The sequence below is a fragment of the Hyla sarda genome, chromosome 1, assembly GCF_029499605.1.
Source record: "Hyla sarda isolate aHylSar1 chromosome 1, aHylSar1.hap1, whole genome shotgun sequence".
NCBI classification, from domain to species: domain Eukaryota; kingdom Metazoa; phylum Chordata; class Amphibia; order Anura; family Hylidae; genus Hyla; species Hyla sarda.
Genome location: NC_079189.1, coordinates 288,395,570 through 288,415,610, shown reverse-complemented (window position 1 = coordinate 288,415,610; position 20,041 = coordinate 288,395,570). Strand labels below are relative to the sequence as shown.

General features: G+C 44.1%; 1 protein-coding gene across 5 annotated transcripts in view; it reads left to right on the top strand.

The window, feature by feature from the left end:
* LOC130369520 (protein mono-ADP-ribosyltransferase PARP14-like) overlaps nucleotides 1-20,041 on the top strand; it is a 95,578-nt gene that overhangs the window by 36,019 nt on the left and 39,518 nt on the right. For all 5 annotated transcript variants that reach the window (XR_008892804.1, XM_056574885.1, XM_056574877.1 and 2 more), the window contains exons 6-7: nucleotides 14,482-14,706; nucleotides 15,115-15,181. Coding sequence is in view for 4 of the 5 variants with exons in the window: in XM_056574885.1 (XP_056430860.1) it covers nucleotides 14,482-14,706; nucleotides 15,115-15,181 (292 nt within the window). In the remaining variant the exon portion in view is untranslated. The remainder of the gene's footprint in view (nucleotides 1-14,481; nucleotides 14,707-15,114; nucleotides 15,182-20,041) is intronic.

The window sequence follows — 20,041 nt, the reverse complement described above, 5'->3', positions numbered from 1 at the left end:
TTAAGGCTCACTATACCCCTTGTTATGTTCCTAAAGGGGTGTAGATTCTAAAATGGGGTCACATGTGGGTGGTTTTTTGTTTTTTGTCTTTATGTCAGAACCGCTGTAATGATCAGCCACCCCTGTGCAAATCACCTCAAATGCACATGGCACTCTCACTCCTGAGACCTGTTGTGCACACGCTGTGAATTTTGGGGGTCTTTTTTTTCCATTTACCTCTTGTGAAAAAAAAAAGTATGGGGCAACACCAGCAAGTTAGTGTAAAAAATTAAAAAAATTACATTAACATGCTGGAGTAGACCCCAACTTTACCTTTTCATAAGGGAGAAAAGGAGAAAAAGCCCCCCAAAATTTGGTAGGCAGTTCGGAAGTACGAGTACTGAACTACCCCATATGTGGCTTTAAACTGTTGCCTTGAAATACGACAGGGATCCGAAGTGAGAGAGCGTCATGCATATTTGAGGCTTAAATTAGGGATTTGCATAGGGGTGTACAAAGGGGTATTCTACGCCAGTGATTCCCAAACAGGGTGCCTTCAGCTGTTGCAAAACTCCCAGCATGCCTGGACAGTCAATGGCTGTCTGGCAATACTGGGAGTTGTTGTTTTGCAACAGCTGGAGGCTCCATTTTGGAAACAGTGCCGTACCAGATGTTTTTCATTTTTATTGGGGGGAGGGGGGTTGGTTGGAGGGAACTGTGTAGGGGTATGTGTATATGTAGTGTTTTACCCTTTATTTTGTGTAGGTGTAGTGTAGTGTTTTTAGGGTACAGTCACACAGGCAGGGGGTTCACAGCGAGTTTCCCACTGGGAGTTTGAGCTGCACTTTAAACCCCCGCCCATGTGAATGTACAGAGTACAACCTCCAGCTATTGCAAAACTACAACTCTCAGCATGCAGTGACAGCAGAAGGGCATGCTGGGACTTGTAGTTATGCAACAGCTGGAGGCATACTACTACAACTTCCAGCATGGCCTTTGGCTGTCTGTGCATGCTGGGGGTTGTAGTTATGGAACAGCTGGAGGCACACTGGTTACAAAACACTGAGAGTTTATTACTTAACTCAGTGTTTCCCAACCCATGTGCCTCCAGCTGTTGCAAAACTACAACTCCCAGCATGCATGGTCATTCAGTGCATGCTGGGAGTTACAGTTTTGCAAGAGCTGGAGGCACCCAGGTTGGGAAACACTGAGTTAGGAAACAGACAATGTTTCCCAACCAGTGTGCCTCCAGTTATTGCAAAACTACAACTCCCAGCATGCCCAGACAGCCGACCACCACTGTGTAGTGGTGTCCAAACTGTAGCGCTCCAGATGTTGCAAAACTTCAACTCCAAGCATGCCCAGACTGCCCAGGCATGCTGAGAGTTTTGCAACATCTGGAAGAGCACAGATTGGAGACCACTGCACAGTGGTCTCCAAACTGTGGTCCTCCAGATGTTGCAAAACTACAACTCCCAGCATGCCCGGACAGCCAAAGGCTGTCTGGGCATGCTGGGAGTTGTATTTTTTAAACTCCTAGAAGCAGCAGTGAAGATCACTTTACAGCGATCTACACTGCTGCCTCTGATGCCGCCGCTGCCTCCTCCACTTGCCTGCCACCGGTCCTCGTTCCCCGCTGCCTGCCCCAGTCCTCAGGTATGTCCCCCCTGCCACATTGGCCCTCGCAGCTCTCGGGGTCATCTTCCCCCGCTCTGCCCGGACTTCTAGGGGCGGGCAGAGCGGGGGGATCTGCACTTTCACCCCCACAGTCAGCTGAGTCTCCTAGGACTGTATCCACCTTTGCAAGCCCACCGGAGCACCTGAAAGCTGAACTAATTTATGCAGGCTAAAGTCAGCAACTGATGAGCCGAGAAGTTTGTGATGAATCGAATCACTGTAACTTCGCTCATCTCTAATGGCTACCATGAAGTGCCACACATAATAGCTACCATAAGGTACAAAATATCAGGCTGAGACTGATGACTTCCCCCAACTATGTGTAAAAGAAACTGCCTAAGGCATAGACTCCTGTTGACATATACTACCCAAAGAAAAATGGAGCTATTCACAAAAAAATGTCAGGTGAAAAATATAATCTTTATTAATACAAAAGTTTCATAAATAATAAACACATACGTTTAAAATCAAGTAGGAATGCAACACCCCATGGCAGCATCCTGGGACATTTGGGGACATTTGGTCTCCTACAGCATGGTCAGTATTCTGCTTTGTGGGAGCTATTTTCTCATCTAGCTTGTTCAAATCATTGACTCATCCACTTTGCACTTTTTTATTCCTTTATGAATGGCATGCAATCCCCTATAGTTAGCAATATATAGCTATTTCCAATATCTTCATTACTATTTATCAGGTTTGCATTGCATTTTCTCCAGATACAGTCCACATAATTACCATCATTCCCACTGCTTTTTCATGCATTATGCACACATGCCCATAATTTCTATATGTCCCAGGCTGCCGCCATCTGTTATTGCCACCTGGATTTTAAACGTATGTTTTTATTGTTTATTAAACTTTTGTATTAAAAAAGATTATATTTTTCATGTGACATCTTTGTGTAAATAGCTCCATTTTTCTTTGGGTAGGACTTTAAAACAAGTACAGTACAATGTACATGTATAAGGAAAAATCATATCAATTAAGTTCTTTCTAATAAAATAATAAACCTGTAGGTGGCAACAAAGCATAATTCAAGCTATATCAAATAAATAAAATAAAAAAAACATGTAAGAAGATGTGTAGTATGCCATCCTCTATAAACAGTACATCACTGTTTCCTGACACACATGACATTTATATGTCCATATGCAATCCAGATTAGCAGGAGCTAAACACATGTTTGAACTGAAGACCCCTACATATGCATTCGTACTGTGTTACAGGGCGATCCACTATAGTGGCAGCCGGAGGGCGATCCACTATAGAGGTAGCCGGAGGGCGATCCACTATAGAGGTAGATCCCTGCTGTCCGTGAATCGGTCATTGATAGAGCCTGGCTGGACTAGGCTCTATCAATGGATCGCAGAGCACACAGATCAATGAAGTTCTATGGACCTCCATTGATCTGTATGAGGATTCTAATGATTCCTCCTAAAAGTCCCCTAAGGGACTAATAAAGTGTAAAAAAAATGAAAAGGTTTTAATAAAAGTTTAAAAGACACACATTAACCCCTTCCATATTAAAAGCTCAAATCACCCTCTTTCCTATATAAAAGCATATAAACATAATAAAAATAAACATATTTGATATCGCTGCATGCGTAATTGTACAAACAATTAAAATATAACATTATGTATCCGGTACGGTAAATTACATAAATGTAAAAAAAAATTAAAATACCAAACCATAGAGTTGCAATTTTTATAATATCCCAGAAAAAGTTAAAAGCGATTAAAAAGTCAGAACAATATCAAAATGGTACCGTTAAAAAAACAAAACTGATTATTGCGCAAAACATGAGCCCTCATACAGCCTTGTATGTGAAAAAAAAGCTACAGGTATCAGAAAATGCCAATTTAAATAAAAATGAGAAAAAGTTCCGAATTTTTTTTAATTAGTAAAACATAGCGCAAACTATACATATCTGGTATACACGCATAATATCACAAATTCGAATATGGCCTATCACGCTCATCACTACACTTTATGCCATGGTAAGGAATTCTTTACTTGCGCCTTTGCGTAAGAGGCGCAAATTGAGGCGTAACACACTGCCCAAAGGCGCAATTCCACACCAGCCTTTCCTAGGTGTGGAAAAGTGCAGCAGGATTACTCCTTTCAGTGATGAAAATGTCCAGCATTCTTGCAAGATTCTCTGTGTTTCTTTGTTGTTATATTTTGGAATACTGTTGTTCTTTTAAATGCCACGTTTTTTTGTATATTTTTAAAACAAGAACAAAATAGAAATACAGATGCACATTACGCTCTCTCGTAAGTTTGGTGATGCAGCAAGAATTAAAGGGGTACTCCTGTGGAAAACTTTTTTTTTAGTCCAACTGGTGCCAGAAAGTTAAACAGATTTGTAAATTACTTCTATTTAAAAATCGTAATCCTTACTGTACTTATCAGCTTCTCTATTCTCCACAAGAAGTTCATTTCTGTTTGAATTTTTTTTTATGTCTGACCACAGTGCTCTCTGCTGACACCTCTGTCCACGTCAGGAACTGCCCAGAGCAGGAACAAATCTCCATAGCAAACCTATCCTGCTCTGGACAGTTCCTGACATGAACAGAGGTGTCAGCAGAGAGCACTGTGGTCAGTCAGAAAAGAACTCCCTCTGTAACATACAGCAGCTGATAAGTATTGGAAGGATTAAGATTTTTAAATAGAAGTAATTTACAAATCTGTTTAACTTTCTGTGACCAGTTAATTAAAAAAAATGTTTTCCACCGAAGTACTCCTTTAGCTTGTAGCTTATGGAGTTACCTTATAAAATCACCATTTTAGATGAGGTTAAAAGTCGTATTGCTGTTTCAAAAATATAGGGCGCATATTGTGACAAACCTAAAGCATTTTAAGAGGTCTCAGTCTGGTCGTATGCATCTTCCAAATTCCCCTGGCTTTGTGTAATTGGTAGTACCTCCGCTTGCTGTTAGAAATGATTGGTTGATATTTTATGCACTTGAGTAATTGCAATAAATTATTCTATTGAGATAACATCTAGAAAAAAAGGGCTGTGTAAATCAACTACCTACCTATTTCCCCCATGGTGTGTGTGTGTGTGTGTGTGTAAATCAAGCTCTTTTTACCCCCTTTTGCCTGGTCATACATCATCTCTAACATAAGGGGAATTTATGAATAATTTTACCTCGTATTTTTCTTCTGTTCTTTGGCGTGATGATTTTTTGCGGCAAAGTTTTGCAGCAGCCAGGAATTTATGATGTGCAACTTTGGCGCATCTTTTGGTGCAAATGCACTAACTGAGGCAAATCTGCACCTGCCCTGACTTGGCTTACAAAACTGGCTGTGGACTATCCCTGGATCAACATTCTATCTCTATAAATCTAGTATCCATAACCTGTAATGTTATTACTCTCCATAAATGCATCCAGACCTCTCCTGATCTCTTTTATTGAGGTTAAACTAACAGGCCTATAATTCCTTTGGTCATTGTATGGCCCCTTTTTGAATCCTGGCACCTCCTTGGCTATGCGCCAGTCCAAGGAACAAGCCTTGCTGCTAAAGATGCGGCACTGTACTTCTTCCTAGACAGGTGACATGTACTGGGGTGTTTACCTTATACTGCTGTATTTTATCTGCCATTTCATTTTCCTATGGGAATACAGTGGAGAAGAAAGTGTAATATATATATTTTATTTTTCCTTATCACAATCTATAATTGTTGCCTATTACTTTCTGCTCCTTCACTGCCATCCTGTTTTAGTATAAAAACAAACATGAGGAACGCTCCCTTGTGTGGAATCCCTGATACGGGTGATAGTTACAACGTATGTAGAGGACACAATCACCTGACTGTGTTGTTTAAATTGAGGGACAACACTCTAATAATACGTGACCCAATTAGACTAGAAGCAGCTGCTGCGGCTTCCCACAGTGACTCGCAGATGTGTGGATACTGGAGAAGATTGCAGGATAAGGAAATGGAAGCTGGATTGCGCTGCCAATGGTATGAGACATATACTGGAATATTTTCCAACAGGTATATTTTATTGAAATATATTAAACATGCAACACGTTTCAAAGCCATTGTGGCTCTTTCTTCAGCTGCACCTGCCCCATTAAGGTGCAGCCCATCCCTACCGTAGAGCCCAGCTCCCCATAAACCTGAACCCCTTATTCTAGATAAATCACCAGGCCCAGATGGCATTCACCTGTGTTCTAATGGAGTTAAGTTACATGTTAGACAGACCTCTTTTTCTTAAATGTAGGGATTCTATAGTAACACAGTCTTTTCCCCAGAACTGGCACATAACAAATATGGTGCCAGTATTCAAAAAGGGGTCGATAGGCCATTTGTTTTACCTTTCATTGCATGTAATTGTTTGCAGGGTTTATTGGAGTATTTCAATGACAATGTATGACTTCATATCAACATGGGTTCATGAGGGATAGTTCCTATCAAACTAACTTGATCAGCTTTTATAAGGAGGGGAGCTCAAGGGGCAGTGCAGAGATCTTTCCTATCATCTATTTATACCTAGGACTGTATCTATAACAAGGGGGCAACTTTTATATTTAGAGGAAAGAAGGTTTTTACACCAGCATTTACTGTAAAAGCAGTGAAACTCTCTGCCATAGGAAATGCTCATGGTGCATTTCTGGAGTAAGAACATTACAGGCTATGGATACTAGATTTATATGGACAGAACATTCTTTCAGGGATTCATTCTGATCGCAATATTTGAAGTCAGGAAGGAATTTTTCCCCTAGTATGAGGCAATCGGAATCAGCCTCATAAGGGTTTTTTGCCTTCCTCTGGATCCACACCATTGGGACACAAATGGGATATAGGTTGAACTTGATGGACTCTGGTCTTTGGTTATGAACTATGTAACTTTGTAACTATCTTAAGCTATAGACAAAACATGTCTCCCTCATGAAATCCACAGGTCTCAGTTTTTCATTTTATATCTTCCATAATAATCTAATAATAATAATTTATTATTATCTTTGATAATCTATACCCCAGTTCTGAGTAATTTATATCTTCCATAATAATCACATCAATATGGTTTGCGGCCTCAATAATCTGTCATGACCCGGTGGTTACCTGGCGGAGTTAGTTATGCTCTGAACATTGCCTTAATGACCTATTTGGCCAATAATCACCCTATGTAATAGAACCCGTATACAAAATTATAACTTACTTTTACTTACACAAAATTAAAAGGAAATCTGGCACCAGTGTCACCTGCACTAACCTGTCGGTACCGACAGATAGTGTAGGTGACACTGATGACAACGGTACTCACCTTGTCCCATTCCGTGGTGGAGATCTTCGGTAATCTCCGTTAGCTCCGCTCCGGGCACCCAGCTTGGGGCATGGGAGGAGCTTAGTGACGTCACTGCTGCTGCTTCCTGCTGGGTCTTGTTGTGAGAGAACAGCAGCGGTGACGTCATTAAGCACCGCCCAAGTGAGACCTCACTTGGAGTATTGTGCGCAGTACTGGAGGCCATATCTCCAGAAGGATATAGAGTTCAGAAAAGAGATACTATACTAGTACATGGGTTGCAGGATAAAACTTACTAGGAAAGATTAAAGGAGTACTCCGGTGCACACTTTTTTCCTTTTATCCCGTCCAAGCTGCAAAATAAAAGAAAACACACTTTCTCTTACCTGCCAACGAGCCCCCGGAGCTCCGGTACAGGTGTTCGGTCCCCGGGCTATATTCTTCTTACTTCCTGTTAGCCCGGCACGTCACACGGAGCTTCAGCCTATCACCGGCCGCAGCGATGTCCTGCCTCGGCCGGTGATAGGCTGAAGCTCCGTGTGACGTGCCGGGCTAACAGGAAGTAAGAAGAATACAGCCCGGGGACCAAACACCTGTACCGGAGTGTACCGGAGCTCCGGGGGCTCGTTAGCAGGTAAGAGAAAGTGTGTTTTCTATTATTTTGCAGCCCGGACGGGATAAAAGGAAAAAAGTGCGTGCCGGAGTACTCCTTTAAAGTACCTTAACATGTATAGCTTGGAAGAAAGAGGAAACAGAGGGGATATGATAGAGACTTTTAAATACATTAAGGGAATCAACACGGTAAAGGAGGAGAGGTTATTTAAGAGAAAATCTACCAAGAGGGCATAGTTTTAAATTAGAGGGGCAAAGGTTTAAAAGTAATATCAGGAAGTATTACTTTACTGAGAGAGTAGTGGATGCATGGAATAGCTTTCCTGCAGAAGTGGTTGCTGCAAATACAGTAAAGGAGTTTAAACATGCATGGGATAAGCATAAGGCTATCCTTCATATAAGATAGGGCCAGGGACTATTCATAGTATTCAGATTATTGGGCAGACTAGATGGGCCAAATGGTTCTTATCTGCCGACACATTCTATGTTTCTACCAGCTTTTATTCAGAGGACTCTATGGTGAGGTTTCCACAAAAGTTTTCCAGGCATGTTTTTTTTTTTTTTTTTTTAACTGCCACTGCAGTTTTCAAGCCAAAGCCAGAAGTGTATTCAAAACAATGGGAAATATAAAGAGAGGACTTATACTTTTCCTTCCTACTGTGTCCACTTCTGACTACTACTACTGTACTCTAATGTAGCCCTGTTGACTACTTGGCTTAATAGTACATACAGAGGTAGCCATTGCTAAACATATGGTGGGGACACAGCATGTCAAGGCAACAGAGCACCAGCATGCTGTGGCTCTCACATTCGCTCCTGACTTTTCAGTGCCATGGGGGTGTGATCCTATGCTGATAGACAGCAATCCCTACTGATAGTGTACCACACTGTGGGACACGTGTAGTGTATCAATACAGGGAGCTCAGTGCATAGAGATTTTTACAGCTTCTATTGAGTTCTATTAAAAGGGATCCTGTCTGAGCCACAGGGCTGCAGGGAATTGTAGTTTCAAGCACAGCACACATGGAAAGGAGCCTGGCTGTGCTGCAATGGGTGGTGGGTGGTAGATGTGTGGGAGGGAGATAAGTCACTTCCCACCTAGAAACAAGGGATCCTGAGGATTGTAGTTGGAGGAAGGGAACACAAACAGGAAATAGCCAGTTGTTACGCCGAGCGCTCCGGGTCCCCGCTCCTCCCCGGAGCGCTCGCTTCTCTCTCGCTACCGCAGCGCTCCGGGCAGCTCCACTGACCCGGTGCGCTGCGATACCGTCTCCAGCCGGGATGCGATTCGCGATGCGGGTAGCGCCCGCTCGCGATGCGCACCCCGGCTCCCGTACCTGACTCGCTCTCCGTCTGTCCTGTCCCGGCGCGCGCGGCCCCGCTCCCTAGGGCGCGCGCGCGCCGGGTCTCTGCGATTTAAAGGGCCACTGCGCCGCTGATTGGCGCAGTGGTTCCAATTAGTGTGTTCACCTGTGCACTCCCTATTTTTACCTCACTTCCCCTTCACTCCCTCGCCGGATCTTGTTGCCATTGTGCCAGTGAAAGCGTTTCCTTGTGTGTTCCTAGCCTGTGTTCCAGACCTCCTGCCGTTGCCCCCGACTACGATCCTTGCTGCCTGCCCCGACCTTCTGCTACGTCCGACCTTGCTTCTGTCTACACCCTTGTACCGCGCCTATCTTCAGCAGTCAGAGAGGTTGAGCCGTTGCTAGTGGATACGACCTGGTCACTACCGCCGCAGCAAGACCATCCCGCTTTGCGGCGGGCTCTGGTGAAAACCAGTAGTGACTTAGAACCGATCCACTAGCACGGTCCACGCCAATCCCTCTCTGGCACAGAGGATCCACTACCTGCCAGCCGGCATCGTGACAGTAGATCCGGCCATGGATCCCGCTGAAGTTCCTCTGCCAGTTGTCGCCGACCTCACCACGGTGGTCGCCCAGCAGTCACAACAGATAGCGCAACAAGGCCAACAGCTGTCTCAACTGACCGTGATGCTACAGCAGCTACTACCACAGCTTCAGCAATCATCTCCTCCGCCAGCTCCTGCACCTCCTCCGCAGCGAGTGGCCGCTTCTGGTCTACGACTATCCTTGCCGGATAAATTTGATGGGGACTCTAAATTCTGCCGTGGCTTTCTTTCCCAATGTTCCCTGCACTTGGAGATGATGTCGGACCAGTTTCCTACTGAAAGGTCTAAGGTGGCTTTCGTAGTCAGCCTTCTGTCTGGAAAAGCTCTGTCATGGGCCACACCGCTCTGGGACCGCAATGACCCCGTCACTGCCTCTATACACTCCTTCTTCTCGGAAATTCGAAGTGTCTTTGAGGAACCTGCCCGAGCCTCTTCTGCTGAGACTGCCCTGTTGAACCTGGTCCAGGGTAATTCTTCCGTTGGCGAGTACGCCGTACAATTCCGTACTCTTGCTTCAGAATTATCCTGGAATAATGAGGCCCTCTGCGCGACCTTTAAAAAAGGCCTATCCAGCAACATTAAAGATGTTCTGGCCGCACGAGAAATCCCTGCTAACCTACATGAACTCATCCATCTTGCCACTCGCATTGACATGCGTTTTTCCGAAAGGCGTCAGGAGCTCCACCAGGATATGGACTTTGTTCGCACAAGGCGTTTTTTCTCCCCGGCTCCTCTCTCCTCTGGTCCCCTGCAATCCGTTCCTGTGCCTCCCGCCGTGGAGGCTATGCAGGTCGACCGGTCTCGCCTGACACCTCAAGAGAGGACACGACGCCGCATGGAGAATCTCTGCCTGTACTGTGCCAGTACCGAACACTTCCTGAAGGATTGTCCTATCCGTCCTCCCCGCCTGGAAAGACGTACGCTGACTCCGCACAAAGGTGAGACAGTCCTTGATGTCTACTCTGCTTCTCCACGTCTTACTGTGCCTGTGCGGATATCTGCCTCTGCCTTATCCTTCTCTACTATGGCCTTCTTGGATTCCGGATCTGCAGGAAATTTTATTTTGGCCTCTCTCGTCAACAGGTTCAACATCCCAGTGACCAGTCTCGCCAGACCCCTCTACATCAATTGTGTAAACAATGAAAGATTGGACTGTACCATACGTTTCCGCACGGAGCCCCTTCTAATGTGCATCGGACCTCATCACGAGAAGATTGAATTTTTGGTCCTCCCCAATTGCACTTCCGAAATCCTCCTTGGACTACCCTGGCTTCAACTCCATTCCCCAACCCTGGATTGGTCCACTGGGGAGATCAAGAGTTGGGGGCTCTCTTGTTTCAAGGACTGCCTAAAGCCGGTTCCCAGTACCCCTTGCCGTGACTCTGTGGTTCCCCCTGTAACCGGTCTCCCTAAGGCCTATATGGACTTTGCGGATGTTTTTTGCAAAAAACAAGCTGAGACTCTACCTCCTCACAGGCCTTATGATTGTCCTATTGACCTCCTCCCGGGCACTACTCCACCCCGGGGCAGAATCTATCCTCTGTCCGCCCCAGAGACTCTTGCTATGTCGGAGTACATCCAGGAAAATTTAAAAAAAGGCTTTATCCGTAAATCCTCCTCTCCTGCCGGAGCCGGATTTTTCTTTGTGTCCAAAAAAGATGGCTCTCTACGTCCTTGCATTGACTACCGCGGTCTTAATAAAATCACGGTAAAGAACCGCTACCCCCTACCCCTCATCTCTGAACTCTTTGATCGCCTCCAAGGTGCCCACATCTTTACCAAACTGGACTTAAGAGGTGCTTATAATCTCATCCGCATCAGAGAGGGGGATGAATGGAAAACGGCATTTAACACTAGAGATGGACACTTTGAGTATCTGGTCATGCCCTTTGGCCTGTGCAACGCCCCTGCCGTCTTCCAAGACTTTGTTAATGAAATTTTTCGTGATCTCTTATACTCCTGTGTTGTTGTATATCTGGACGATATCCTGATTTTTTCTGCCAATCTAGAAGAACACCGCCAGCATGTCCGTATGGTTCTTCAGAGACTTCGTGACAATCAACTTTATGCCAAGATAGAGAAATGTCTGTTTGAATGCCAATCTCTTCCTTTCCTAGGATACTTGGTCTCTGGCCAGGGACTACAAATGGATCCAGACAAACTCTCTGCCGTCTTAGATTGGCCACGCCCCTCCGGACTCCGTGCTATCCAACGTTTTTTGGGGTTCGCCAATTATTACAGGCAATTTATTCCACATTTTTCTACCGTTGTGGCCCCTATCGTGGCTTTAACCAAAAAAAATGCCAATCCCAAGTCTTGGCCTCCTCAAGCGGAAGACGCCTTTAAACGGCTCAAGTCTGCCTTTTCTTCGGCTCCCGTGCTCTCCAGACCTGACCCTTCTAAACCCTTCCTATTGGAGGTTGATGCCTCCTCTGTAGGAGCTGGAGCGGTCCTTCTACAAAAAAACTCTTCCGGGCATGCTGTTACTTGTGGTTTTTTTTCTAGGACCTTCTCTCCGGCGGAGAGAAACTACTCCATCGGGGATCGAGAGCTTCTAGCCATTAAATTAGCACTTGAGGAATGGAGGCATCTGCTGGAGGGATCAAGATTTCCAGTTATTATTTACACCGATCACAAGAACCTCTCTTATCTCCAGTCTGCCCAACGGCTGAATCCTCGCCAGGCCAGGTGGTCTCTGTTCTTTGCCCGATTTAATTTTGAAATTCACTTTCGGCCTGCCGATAAGAACATTAGGGCCGATGCTCTCTCTCGTTCCTCGGATGCCTCGGAAGTTGAACTCTCTCCGCAACACATCATTCCTCCTGACTGCCTGATTTCCACTTCTCCAGCCTCCATCAGGCAAACTCCTCCAGGAAAGACCTTCGTCTCTCCACGCCAACGCCTCGGAATCCTCAAATGGGGTCACTCCTCCCATCTCGCAGGTCATGTAGGCATCAAGAAATCTGTGCAACTCATCTCTCGCTTCTATTGGTGGCCGACTCTGGAGACGGATGTTGTGGACTTTGTGCGAGCCTGCACTGTCTGTGCCCGGGATAAGACTCCTCGCCAGAAGCCCGCTGGTTTTCTTCATCCTCTGCCTGTCCCCGAACAGCCTTGGTCTCTGATTGGAATGGATTTTATTACAGACCTACCCCCATCCCGTGGCAACACTGTTGTTTGGGTGGTCGTTGATCGATTCTCCAAGATGGCACATTTCATCCCTCTTCCTGGTCTTCCTTCAGCGCCTCAGTTGGCTAAACAATTTTTTGTACACATTTTTCGTCTTCACGGGTTGCCCACACAGATAGTCTCGGATAGAGGCGTCCAATTCGTGTCAAAATTCTGGAGGGCTCTCTGTAAACAACTCAAGATTAAATTAAACTTTTCTTCTGCATATCATCCTCAATCCAATGGACAAGTGGAAAGAATTAACCAGGTCTTGGGTGATTATTTACGACATTTTGTTTCCTCCCGCCAGGATGATTGGGCAGATCTTCCACCATGGGCCGAATTCTCGTATAACTTTAGAGTCTCTGAATCTTCCTCCAAATCCCCATTTTTCGTGGTGTACGGCCGTCACCCTCTTCCCCCCCTCCCTACTCCCTTGCCCTCTGGTTTGCCCGCTGTAGATGAAGTGACTCGTGATCTTTCCATCATATGGAAAGAGACCCAAGATTCTCTTTTACAGGCTTCATCTCGCATGAAAAAGTTTGCCGATAAGAAAAGAAGAGCTCCCCCCATTTTTGCTCCCGGAGACAAGGTATGGCTCTCCGCTAAATATGTCCGCTTTCGTGTCCCCAGTTACAAACTGGGTCCACGCTATCTTGGTCCTTTCAAAGTCTTGTGCCAAATTAATCCTGTCTCTTACAAACTTCTTCTTCCTCCTTCTCTCCGTATTCCTAATGCCTTTCATGTCTCTCTTCTTAAACCACTCATCATCAACCGTTTCTCTCTCAAGTTAGTTTCTCCCACTCTTGTCTCCGGTTCTTCTGACGTCTTCTCGGTGAAAGAGATACTGGCCTCCAAGACGATCAGAGGAAAAAAGTTCTTTTTGGTGGATTGGGAGGGCTGTGGACCTGAAGAGAGATCCTGGGAACCTGAGGACAACATCCTAGACAAAAGTCTGCTCCTCAGGTTCTCAGGCTCTAAGAAGAGGGGGAGACCCAAGGGGGGGGTACTGTTACGCCGAGCGCTCCGGGTCCCCGCTCCTCCCCGGAGTGGTTCCAATTAGTGTGTTCACCTGTGCACTCCCTATTTTTACCTCACTTCCCCTTCACTCCCTCGCCGGATCTTGTTGCCATTGTGCCAGTGAAAGCGTTTCCTTGTGTGTTCCTAGCCTGTGTTCCAGACCTCCTGCCGTTGCCCCCGACTACGATCCTTGCTGCCTGCCCCGACCTTCTGCTACGTCCGACCTTGCTTCTGTCTACTCCCTTGTACCGCGCCTATCTTCAGCAGTCAGAGAGGTTGAGCCGTTGCTAGTGGATACGACCTGGTCACTACCGCCGCAGCAAGACCATCCCGCTTTGCGGCGGGCTCTGGTGAAAACCAGTAGTGACTTAGAACCGATCCACTAGCACGGTCCACGCCAATCCCTCTCTGGCACAGAGGATCCACTACCTGCCAGCCGGCATCGTGACACCAGTTCACACAAAAAAGCCAACAGCGTTATGGGGGACTTAGAACATGGCCATTTACAACCAACAGAAGCACAAATCCTTGCTAAGCCTGTCCATTACTGTCTGGCAGGCAAGTACTAACATCACCTAATGTTGGATAACCCCTTTAATTTAGTAAAACGTTTGATTTTTGTCATTGTTCTTAGTAGGGGGTGGGGCCATTTTAAGTGTTTGTATGGGGTCCTGTGATTTTTGTGTATGAAATGATGTATGGTGTATAGCAGTGTTTTCCAAAAAAGTGTGCCTCCAGTATGCTAGGAGTTTTAGTTTTGCAACAGCTAAAACCACAGTGTTTGAAAAAAACTGGTGTATAGGCTGAATATGGATTGAACTAAACTTTAAGACTTACTTACAAATTATAATGTTTTGCAGGCTCTGAAAAAAGGACTTTGTGATACTCTCAACTATTGTCATACTAAGAAGTTACATTCGGTAGCTATGTCTGTAATCGGTCCTGGGAAAAAACTTTGTTATCCCTCTGAGGAAGCAGTAGGTATCATTGGAGAAGAAGTTAAATCCTTTGTGGAAAGACAACCAAACACAAGTGTGAAGAAAATTGAGCTTGTAATTCCCACAGAAAATAAAAGTCTTTACTATGTAAGTTATGGCTGTTATGTAACATATTTATTAATTCCCCAAAATCTAGATTTCCCTGTAGTAAAGTAGGTCCAATGAAATGATGATTGTAACAATTGAATGACACAATACACTGGCAAAATTGAAATAACATAATTTATAAAGAATTAGTAGAGTCAATGCATATACCAAGAAACAGGGACATATTCTACAGTATTGTAAGTATTAGATTCTTATTGATTTACCAACTTTTTGCACTCTACAATAAATCCTTTAATTACATATTAGTACTATCTTATTGGCTAATGCTGTATTGCTACTTTTGTAGTTGTTTTGAGCGGTAGCTATTCTATGTTCACGTCTCATTGAGAATAAGTGCAATATATTATTATAACTGTACATTAATACCAATGTTCTGTATTCTATTAGGTCTGTAGAGAAAAACTATTGGAAATGATTTTGGATGACCGGATTCAGTTGTGCAATGAAGATGGGGGTACAGTTTGTTCAGTTTACTACAGCTTATAAATACACTGATACACTGTATATATATTGGGTATTTGGCAAAACTTTACCCTCGATAAGATAACGTAGACTCTCTTTCAGTATGTATATAGATTTAGTTGATTGGGCTAAGTGAGGTGAGTATATGGCTTTATAGTCAGTTTGTAGCCATCTTAATAGGGAAAATTCTACCCACCTAAAATGGTATTCCTAGATTTTTTCCCTTAGACTTTAAAGGGATATTCCAGTGAATAACAATTTATTTTCATATCAACTGGCTCCAGAAAGTTAAACAGATTTATAAATTACTTCTATAAAAAAATCTTAATCCTACCAGTACTTATCAGCTGCTGAAGTTGAGTTGTTCTTTTTTTTGTCTGAAAACAGTGCTCTCTGCTGATACCTCTGTCTGTCTCAGGAACTGTCCAGAGCAGGAGAGGTTTGCTATGTGGATTTGCTCCTACTCTGGACAGTTCCTGAGACAGACAGAGGTGTAAGCAGAGAGCACTGTTGTCAGACAGAAAATAACTCAACTTTAGCAGCTGATAAGTACTGGAAGAATTAAGAATTTTTTTTAACCTCTTCAGGACACAGGGCGTATGGATACGCCCTGCATTCCGAGTCCTTGAGGACCGAGGGCGTATCCATACGCCCGTGGGAAATCCGGTCCCCACCGCTAGCCGGTTGGGGACCGGAGCCGGATGCCTGCTGAAATCATTCAGCAGGCACCCTGGCACATCACCCAGGGGGGTCCTGAGACCCCCCCATGTCGGCGATCGGAGAAAATCGCATGTCAATTCAGACATGCGATTTTCTCCAATTCCGGGCTGATCGGGTCTCTGGTGACCCGATCACCCAGAAAATAGGGCTGATCGGAGTTGTCAGCAACAGCCCCGATCAGCCTAAAGGATAGGAGTAAGGTCGCAAAGCTGCGATCTACTCCTATCCCCTGGCATTAGTCAGAACGGAGTTCTGACCAATGGCAGTGCAGGACAGGGGGTTGCCATGGCAACCCCCCGTTCTGCCCGCCCTTGGATGTCGAGGGGCTCTGGAAAGAAGATGGAGGCCGTACCTGCAGGAGAAGATGCCTGGGGACCTGGGATCTTCGCTGGAGCCTGCAGGATCCTGATCAGGTAGGGAATCGACAGTGGGGGGGGAATTGAAAGTGAAAGTAAATCGATCTTTACTGTGGCAACCACTAGGGGGGCCAAACTGCAACTCCCAGCATGCCCAGAGAGCCAAAGGCTGTCTGGGCATGCTGGGAGTTGTAGTTTTGCAACATCTGGAGGGTCACAGTTTGGAGACCACTGTTACAATGGTGCCCAAACAGTAGCCCTCGAGATGTTGCCAAACTACAACTCTCAGCATGCCTCGACTGCCCAGGCATGCTGGGAGTTGTAGTTCTGTAACATCTGTCCCTTCAGATTTAGCAATTTTCATGACATTTTTGAAAATTGCTGCTCTACTTTGAAGCCCTCTAATTTTTTCAAAAAGCAAAAGTATGTCCATTTTATGATGCCAACATCAAGGGGCGACACGCCTTCTTTACCGTGAGGACTGTGAATTTATGGAACGGTCTACCTCAGGAACTGGTCACAGCAGGAACAATTAACAGCTTTAAAACAGGATTAGATACATTCCTGGAACAAAATAAGATTAATGCTTATGAAGAAATATAAAATCTCATCCCTTCCCCAATATCGCGCCACACCCCTACCCCTTAATTCCCTGGTTGAACTTGATGGACATATGTCTTTTTTCGACCGTACTAACTATGTAACTATGTAACTATGTAACTATGTAACATAAAGTGGACATATTGTGTTTGTGAATAAAAATAAAGTTTATTTGGAATATCCATTTCCATTACAAGTAGAGAGCTTCAAAGTTAGAAAAATGCAAAATTTTCGAAATTTTCATGAAATTTGGGGATTTTTCACCAAAAAAGGATGCAACTAACGCTGAAAATTTACCACCAAAATAAAGTAGAATATGTCACGAAAAAACTTTCTCAGAATCAGAATATTCGGTAAAAGCGTCTTCGTGTTATTAATTTGTAAAGTGACGGTGGTCAGAATTGCGAAAAAGGGCTCAGTCCTTAAAGTGAAAAAGGGCTGCGTCCTTAAGGGGTTAATAGAAGTTATTTTTTGCTGCGTATTTGCTGCGTATTTGGTGCTGCGTATTTTCCTACCCATTGACTTCAACAGAGAAAATAAAATACGCAGCAGCAAATACGCCGTGTGGGAAGGTGCCCTAATGCAAAATTTTTATTTTTTATTTTTAATAAATTAGCAAAAATTTCAATTTTTTTTTTTATTCTGTCCAGTGCATATTTTATGTGCAGAATTTGAAGCTGCAGATTTGATGCTGTGTTTAATAATTTAGTTTACACTGAAATCATAAGCAAATAGCATAAAATCTTTCACATCAAATATGCACCGGATACTGTATGCGTGAATACACCCTTAACATTCTCATTATGGGGTGCAGAATGATGGGGGAAAAAACTGTTTGCTTTTTTTATTTAAGCACAAGGCCGCAAAATAACAAAATGTGAGAAAAATAAAAGGGTCCAAAGATTTTCTGAATGCATTGTTTACACTTCTCAAAATTGAAAATGAAACACCAAGTAGGACAAGCCATGAGGCTATGCAAATTCTGTACTGTTAGTTAAACTGGATATTGAACAGTGTCGGCAAAAACCCTCAGAAGTTGCTGTCAGGACATTCAGCTACAAACTAGATGCCCAGCTAAATGTGTTCCATTGACCTTTTGCCACCACTCTCAAAGGTGGCTCATGGTGCAGAGGCAGATGGCAAAGGTGGCTGAAATGGAGGTCTATCCTCTTCTGGGCTGAGTTGCACTTCGATCTTTGATGCAATAATAGCAGGAGATTGGTCTGGAGACCATGTTGGCAACATCATGAGGAGGCCTTCATGAGAAAATGTCACACCGATCCTACTGAATTATAGTGAATACCTGAAATGAAGATGAGTACCTGGTCTGGCTACCATAACAGCTCAGCGTTACATTGATTTGGTCATGGAACCACTGGTAAGGCAACTTCTCCTAGGAGCTGTGTTTGACCACGGCAGGTCGCATGTTCCTCTCCCTACTAAGTCAACTGATGCCAGAAAGGTAAACAGATTTGTAAATGATCAATATCCAAGTAGAGGAAAAGATGCACTCACCCCGTGTTTGTAGAAAAATACTTATTTTATTTTGCAGTGTGGAACAAAGCAAGACCCCAGCAGCTTGTGTAGGGATAAGGTGCAGGACGCTGCAGACGTCTAAGGTGGGACAGCCGTTTCACCCGCGCATGCAGGCTTCATCAGACCACCCCTGTCTGTGATGCCGACATCGGTAAATACCCTGGTGCACGGACGTCAAAGATCAGGTGTTACATATGGTCATGTGATCTACAATCAAATATATTAAAACCATATACTGGCAATACAAACATATAGTATTATCTCATAGAAACATTCCTAAATCGATTTTATCGTTTAGACCTAAGTTTCCCTGTTTTTAATATCCAAGAGGCTTCTTTTCGGAGCAGGGTTTTCTTTCTGCTTAACCCTTCCTGTGCCGGGATCTTTCCTATGCTGAAGAATTTCAGTGCTGATTGGTTGTTGCAATGTACTTCTTTCATATGCTGCATAACTCTAGGAGATCCTTTGCCGGACTTTAATGAATATAGGTGCTCGCGAAAGCGTAAGTGCATAGCGCGTGTAGTGCTACCTATATAGAAATGTACGCAATCACAAGTAAGAGCATAAATTACATAGTTAGTTTTGCAGCACATGAAATCTTTTGTTTTTATGTCGGTACCTCCTAGTTTAAAGTAAGTGCCGTTACGAAGTTGTGGGCACCACTTGCAATTTCCGCATTTATGGTTGCCCTTAGGGATGGCATCTTGTAGCCAATCCTTTTTTTTTGTTACTTAAATACTTACTTTTGGTGAGGACATCACCCAAATTAGATACTCTTTTAAAGGCTATAATAGGTTTTTCTATGTTGAATTTGGATGAAATGGGATCTTTTTGTATCAAATACCAATTTTTGTAAATAACCTGTCTTATGGTTTCAGCGATGGGGCTAACCCCTACGGAGCAAACGTCTAGTAAGGTCCTTTGCTTGTTCTTCTTAGGACAGAATGGTGCTGTTTATTCTGCGTAATCTGAGATATTGGCCAAAGGGGACTGCTGTCTTAGTATGTGGAGGATGATAACTGGTATGATGCAATAGTGAATTTCCAGCTGTTGGTTTTCTATAGCCTACCGTGTGTAGTTTATCGTCTTGAATTTTAATCATAACATCTAAGAATTCTAATTGTGTATAGCTAGTTTTTAATGTAAATTTTAAATTCATGTTGTTCTTATGATTTAGGTGTTCAACAAAATCTCCGAACTCTGACTCCGACCCTGTCCAAACCATTAGGACAACGTACATAATTAATGATTTATGATAAAAAATAATTTTCTTCTGAAAAAACATGTTTGTATTGCCGGTATATGGTTTTAATATATTTTATTGTAGATCACATGACCATATGTAACACCTGATCTGTGATGTCCGTGCACCAGGGTATTTACCGATGCCGGCATCACAGACAGGTGTGGTCTGACGAAGCATGCATGCGTGGGTGAAACGGCTGTGACGTCTGCAGCGTCCTGCACCTTATCCCTACACAAGCTGCTGGGGTCTTGCTTTGTTCCACACTGCAAAATAAAATAAGTCTTTTTCTACAAACACGGGGTGAGTGCATCTTTTCCTCTACTTGGATATTGATGTTGTACCGCACTATATGCACTTCAAGATAGTACCCCCCGTATGCACATGTATGCTGTGA